Here is a 6,000-nt window from a genome sequence, read left to right as displayed (position 1 = left end):
CTCCCAGTCAGCTTGCAACAAGCTAAGTCAATGAGGGAAGCAAGATTTGCTAGCAACACTAACAAACCCATAAATGTGATTCACTTAACTGCAGTGATTCCCTTAGCAGCCATGGCAAAACATTGTAAAATTGGGCATGACTTTTGGGAGAAATGTCCTTCTGAGTTCATTTCCAAGTGGGGAAAAAGACACTGGAAACACAGAGGCTGCTTGGAAAGTTGGTTTAAAGGGGGACAGGATCATATGGTTTGAGCTGAACAGAAAAGGGGGGGGGGAATCACATGCTTCAAGATGTTGGGTGAAGAAGAAAAAGCAGAGATGCTGGAAAGTCCCTGGTTTTGTGCCCACTCTGGCTTTGAACTTGGACTTGTATTCTGATTGGTTGTCAGACTCCCATGGGACCATGCAGGGGCAACTCTAGGCTGTGTTTTGAGTCAAAGTTTGGTTGAGCATTGTTTCTTCACAGGTGCCATGTTGTGAGATGAGTAAATGGCTAATACTATCATGTCTTAATCCCATCACTCTGGAGCTGAAGGGGGGATCTTTGTTATGTAGAATCGACTGGCTCAGGCCTTAATGGCTCATTGACAAAGGGGAGGTGTTTCTGTCTCCCATTTAGAGGAAATATTCTGTCCTTTTAATATTTCCTAAAACATTCCATTTTCTAGTAGAGGGGTGGGGTTTAGCTTCCTACAACTCACTTAATTGCCTTGCTTAGAACAGGAATTGTAATCCCAATTGTGGTTGTAAATCAAGGACCACCTATAGTGAAAAGTGGGTGGGTTATATCAATATCTAGGAATTTGTAAATAATGCAAGGCTGTTTTTCAAAGAATGAGGAAAGGGATAGTTAAAGAAAAACCAATACAGACAGGTTTTAAGAAGAAATATAAATGCTTCCAATTCACCAGAACTGAAGCAGCTTCTTGGATGAGGAACAAAACTTCAAGGAAAAACAAAACAAAAAAATCCATAAGAAAACAAAAATCTTGAAAAAAAGCACATTTGGGACAGAGGTTTGCAGTATTTCTTAAAATTTCAAATAAAAAATATTGATGGAAAAAGGTTTTGAGATGTTAAGGTTAAACAAATAGGACAGTTCCCAAACGGTTCAGAAATGTGAATGATTCGAGATGTAAAGGAACGTGACTACCTTGCTCTTTATTATCCAAAATTCAGGAGGCGCCCTCCCCTACATGCAAATTGCTAGAGTTCCGGGTGAAAGAGTCAAGTTGAATTTAGGGTAGTTTTCAACGGTCTCCCGGCTGTTGGGCGGGAAATTAGAAATTTAGGTTCCCCTTTTTTCACTCATCTGAGAAGGATCAGAATCTTCGAGACTGCCCTTGGGCAAGCATAGAGGTTGCCGGGCTCGTGGACAATTGAGGTGAAACAACCCTTCCAAAGCTACACAAAACAATTCCTTTATACAGTTAGTCATAAATCTTCAAAGTATACAGAATTTTCCCGATCCCAAAATGGCGGTTGATATAATGGTTATTTACTGTGTCTAGAACAATTAGGGCTTCAAATAAAACAAGGCGTACAGAATAAATGCTTCAGAAGTCACCCTTTTTCTGCTACAATTTAGGTACACTGTGGGGGCAACGGTATTTACTTAGCCCCCCATGGGATTTGGTTGACAAATGGGCTCGAGCTCCTTTCGAGACGAAGGTGGCGGCTCTTAAAAGAGCCTTTGGGTATGGTGGTGTTTTCCGGAGAAGCGGCAGATCTAAGCTCTCTCCCCGCGGATGCGGCGCGCCAGTTGAATGTCCTTGGGCATGATGGTCACCCTCTTGGCGTGAATGGCGCACAGATTGGTGTCCTCGAACAGCCCCACCAGGTAGGCTTCGCTCGCCTCCTGCAGCGCCATGACGGCCGAGCTCTGGAAGCGCAGATCGGTCTTGAAGTCCTGGGCGATTTCCCGCACCAGCCGCTGGAAGGGTAGCTTGCGGATCAGCAGCTCGGTGGACTTCTGGTAGCGGCGGATCTCTCGCAGGGCGACGGTGCCCGGGCGGTAGCGGTGAGGTTTCTTCACGCCGCCCGTAGCGGGCGCGCTCTTACGGGCAGCCTTGGTCGCCAGCTGCTTGCGGGGCGCTTTGCCGCCAGTTGACTTTCGAGCCGTCTGCTTCGTCCGAGCCATCTCTCCGCTAGCGCCAAATGAGGACAAGGGAAGAAGCCTTGAAAGGAAGGTTGCGATGCCCACTGCCTAATTTATAGCGAGTCCCGGTTTCTCTCTTGATTGGCTGGCTCCAGGAAGGCAATTTCCATTGGAAAGCTTCTGGATTTGAAAACGCGCGCTTTGCCTGATGCCCGAAAGCTCCGCCTATTACTCTGGTTTGATGTTTGTGTTGTTTTTGCGACTTTCCGCATCATCTCTGCCAAACTGAGAGCTTCAGGATTTCGTGATTGCCGCTCTTTAGTAGAATGCGATTGTTGCTGCAGTTACATTTTCTATGGAGCGGAGAGAGTACATATGTTTGTACATAAGAGAAAGAGACTGTTAAAAATCCTGCCTGTTTCAGGATTTTCAAGGAAGCAAATACAATACTCCTTCCTCCTATTTTCACTACAACAACCCTGTGAGGTAGTTGGGCTAAGAAAAACACCCAGCCAGCTTCCATGGCTAAGGGAGAAGTAGAATTCACTTCAGAACTCTTCATATTCATCATCTGAAAATATATAAAATAGGTGTATAATTCAAAGTTTAAAGCGTCCTTCCTAAATATCAACACCTTATATTTCTTCTAGTTTTCAGAGTTGATTTGTTGGTTGTTTTCACTAGAAGTATTTCAGGAAAAATAGTGGTATATATAGCCATAAATGAAGTGTTCTAACTTCGTTCTGGAAGAGAGTGAAGGATGAAATCTATGTGACTTGCAATTCTATTTTCCTATTTGGGAAAAAGGGCTGAACTCAATGAGATTTTTTTAGTAACAGACTTGCCTTGGATTCTCTATAAAAGTTCATGATCTTTTGTACAAGTATTTGAGTATAAATTTCATTGACTCCTACATTTATTTCACTCCACTCCTGGCATGCCCAGCATTTATAGTTTCATATACACACTGCTTCTAAAGGTATGTGAAAGCACTTACATTTTGTTCATCCCTGTGTGCACTGTAAATTTACAATGTAAATACATCTCTCATGACTTGAGATTTTCACCCAAATAACTAAGTAGGATGTAGTTTTAAAGGCTATTTTGTACTCAAATGTAACAAGGGGAAATATGGTGATGCTCAGCAATCAGAATATTTCAAACTAAGGATTGAATGCCAAACTAATTAAAAAAATAAATTCCTTTGACAGCAAAGTGGTTTTCATGCTGACTGCACTTATTTAAACTGAGGCATAAATCAGAATTTTTAATAAAATATTTGCCCCATAAAGCTTTTCTCAAGTGAAAAGTGAAATTGTATCTAAACTGTAATCTTATGAAGTGTAATCTATTTTTCTAGGTGTAAATCCTATTGAATTCATCATAATGTAGCTCTCTTATGAATAGAAATGTGTCTGGTTTTTTGTTTCTTATGCTTGTGTGAAATCTCCACAGGAAAATCATTTTAAATTTATTATTATTCAATCCCCAGCCAGGGATATCAGTGTTAGTCTCCCTAAACTGAGTTGTAAAAGGTCCCACTAAAATGATCACTCTTTAGATTGCCTTTTTGCATTCAATATAGGGTTAAGTTTGTAAATGTGAGAAAAGGGTATTATAGCATATATACCAGCATATGTAATTCTAATTTTGCCCATATTGTTATATTATATGACAGTTTTTCTTTGAAGATAGTGATTTGCTTAGGGCTTGCTTGATTAGCAATGGTGAGTGTACTTTGTAGAAGTCTGTGTTACCTCAGTTTACTTGAACTTGATTTATAGTGAGGCTGTTATGCTAAAACCCACATATTGTGCCTCACCTCAGAGATTACTATCTAAAGAAGTGATCTGCATAGTTTTTCCGAACATTTAAAAAAGTGCATTGTTTTAATTTACAAAGAAAAACAAAACTTCCACTCTTTCCAGGTCTGCCCAGATCCTGCATTCGATGGTTAGGTGCCCTTTTAAAAAGTATATGTTGCGTTCTGCTTTTTGAAAAATTAAAGGCATAAAAAGTACACTTTCCTCTTTCCCCCATTGTAAGATCTCGTTATTTAGTGGCATAAATTCTGTAAAATTTGCAATTTATTAACTCTAAAGAAACACAAACTGAGCGGTCGGAAGAGTCCCTTCAGCCTTGCAACAGGGCGGGTTCTGGAGCGGACCAATCACAGAGCAGAACAGCTCTATAAATAAACAGCGGCTGACCTACTTGAGCTCACTTTTTGTGTTTGGAGAATTTTTTTTATTAGTTGCTTCTCTCAGCGATCATGTCTGAAACCGCGCCTGCTGTTGCTGTTACGGCCGCGGCTCCAGCCGTAACTTCGAAAGCTCCGGCGAAGAAGGCGAAGAAAGCGGGAGCGGCGAAAGCACGCAAGGCGTCGGGTCCCAGCGTCACCGAGCTGATCACTAAGGCGGTGGCCGCTTCCAAGGAGCGCAAAGGGGTGTCTCTGGCTGCCCTGAAGAAAGCTTTGGCCGCTGGGGGCTACGATGTCGAGAAGAACAACAGCCGCATCAAGCTGGCTCTGAAAAGCCTGGTAAGCAAAGGCACCCTGGTGCACACGAAGGGAATCGGTGCTTCCGGCTCCTTCAAGCTCGGCAAGAAATCGGGCGAAGGGAAAGAGAAAGCGCCCAAAAAGAAGGCAGCTAAGCCTAAGAAGCCGGTTGCGAAGAAGCCCGCGAGTGCCGTCAAGAAGCCCAAAAAGGCAGCGGCGGCCAAGAAGAGTCCGAAGAAACCCAAAAAGCCCGCGGCGGCTAAGAAGGCCACCAAGAGCCCCAAAAAGGCTAAACCGGTCAAGCCTAAGAAAGTCGCCAAAAGCCCGGCTAAAGCGAAGGCTGTGAAGCCGAAGACTGCCAAGCCCAAGGCCAAGCCTAAAGCGACCAAAGCGAAGAAAGCGGCGCCCAAGAAGAAGTAAATCCGGAGTTGGTCCGTGGTTGCTTTTCTAAAAACCCAAAGGCTCTTTTAAGAGCCACCCACAGAATCTAAAAGAGAGCTGTCGTCCGCTCAGTAAAAAACTGTTCGGATGCTTTTAATACCCTGAAACAAAGTAACAATGCAGTGTAGCTTGCGTGGAATGAATCCTGAACACTAGGGCATCATTCTTTAGCTTTCAGGGGTGTTATTGAGCTTCGGGGCAAGTATACTTAAGATCAGAGCTCTATATACACAAGTAGACAGACGAATCATTCTGAAAAGCATGGGGAGGGAGCGGGGATGATACGTCTGCATTTGGTTAGGAAGAAGTGGGCAATAAATGCCACCCGAGTGGGTATTTTCATTAATAAAGGTGCACGGCGTCGGGCTTTCACTTGCTAAAGGAAGTTTTCCACTTTCAGTAGTCTCATTTTAGGGAATATCTATTAAAACGGACACGGGCGTTTATATCGAAAGTTCCTATGAAATATGCTGATACCGATATCGCAACCCTCCCAGGTTTGCTTCAAAAACCCTGAAAGTTTAAATGATCTCAATAAATATGAATCACGCCTTTTAATTTAAAAAGAAGGAAATATGTTTTTCCCGACCGGGAAGCGGAATGGACGCGGCATAACTTTAAAAATGCTTGTGAATGAAGGTTTCGTTCGCTCAGGTTGAATTACAGGTCTTTTTCTTCCCTATCAAAGGGTTTTGTGCTACGCTTGTGATAGGCTCACACTAAGACGTCAACTGAACAGCCAATAGCCGCTCGATGTCAAGTAATCCAATCAGTGGTCACTCTTTGCTCTGTTATCCAATAGAAAATGTGAACCAGAAGCCTTTTATTTGCATGGAAGCTGGTATGAAATAAAGCAGCACTTACTAGTTTATTATTGGGACATTTATTGTGGCGTGTATTGGCTACAGCTAATTGTTCGCATGACTCCCTCCCTTTTCCTTCCCCGATTAAGAGGGAGAGTGGA

General features: G+C 43.0%; 2 protein-coding genes across 2 annotated transcripts; one reads left to right on the top strand and one right to left on the bottom strand.

Annotated features, from left to right (window-relative positions):
- Positions 1–1,146: 1,146 nt before the first annotated feature.
- On the bottom strand, positions 1,147–2,164 carry LOC116511842 (histone H3). Its single transcript, XM_032222082.1, has one exon. It carries the CDS (start codon positions 2,138–2,140, stop codon positions 1,730–1,732), a length of 411 nt encoding a protein of 136 aa, XP_032077973.1. The 5' UTR covers positions 2,141–2,164; the 3' UTR covers positions 1,147–1,729.
- A 2,179-nt stretch (positions 2,165–4,343) lies between these two features.
- Positions 4,344–5,888, top strand: LOC116511499 (histone H1.10-like). Its single transcript, XM_032221570.1, has one exon. It carries the CDS (start codon positions 4,371–4,373, stop codon positions 5,013–5,015), a length of 645 nt encoding a protein of 214 aa, XP_032077461.1. The 5' UTR covers positions 4,344–4,370; the 3' UTR covers positions 5,016–5,888.
- Positions 5,889–6,000: the final 112 nt, after the last annotated feature.

The sequence above is a fragment of the Thamnophis elegans genome, chromosome 7 (genome assembly GCF_009769535.1).
Source record: "Thamnophis elegans isolate rThaEle1 chromosome 7, rThaEle1.pri, whole genome shotgun sequence".
In the NCBI taxonomy this organism is placed as follows: domain Eukaryota; kingdom Metazoa; phylum Chordata; class Lepidosauria; order Squamata; family Colubridae; genus Thamnophis; species Thamnophis elegans.
This window is presented reverse-complemented; position numbering and strand designations above follow the sequence as displayed.

Excerpts from the sequence above, each read along its gene's own strand:
- LOC116511842 (XM_032222082.1), bottom strand. The coding sequence starts at position 2,140 with ATGGCTCGGACGAAGCAGACGGCTCGAAAGTCAACTGGCGGCAAAGCG.
- LOC116511499 (XM_032221570.1), top strand. The coding sequence starts at position 4,371 with ATGTCTGAAACCGCGCCTGCTGTTGCTGTTACGGCCGCGGCTCCAGCC.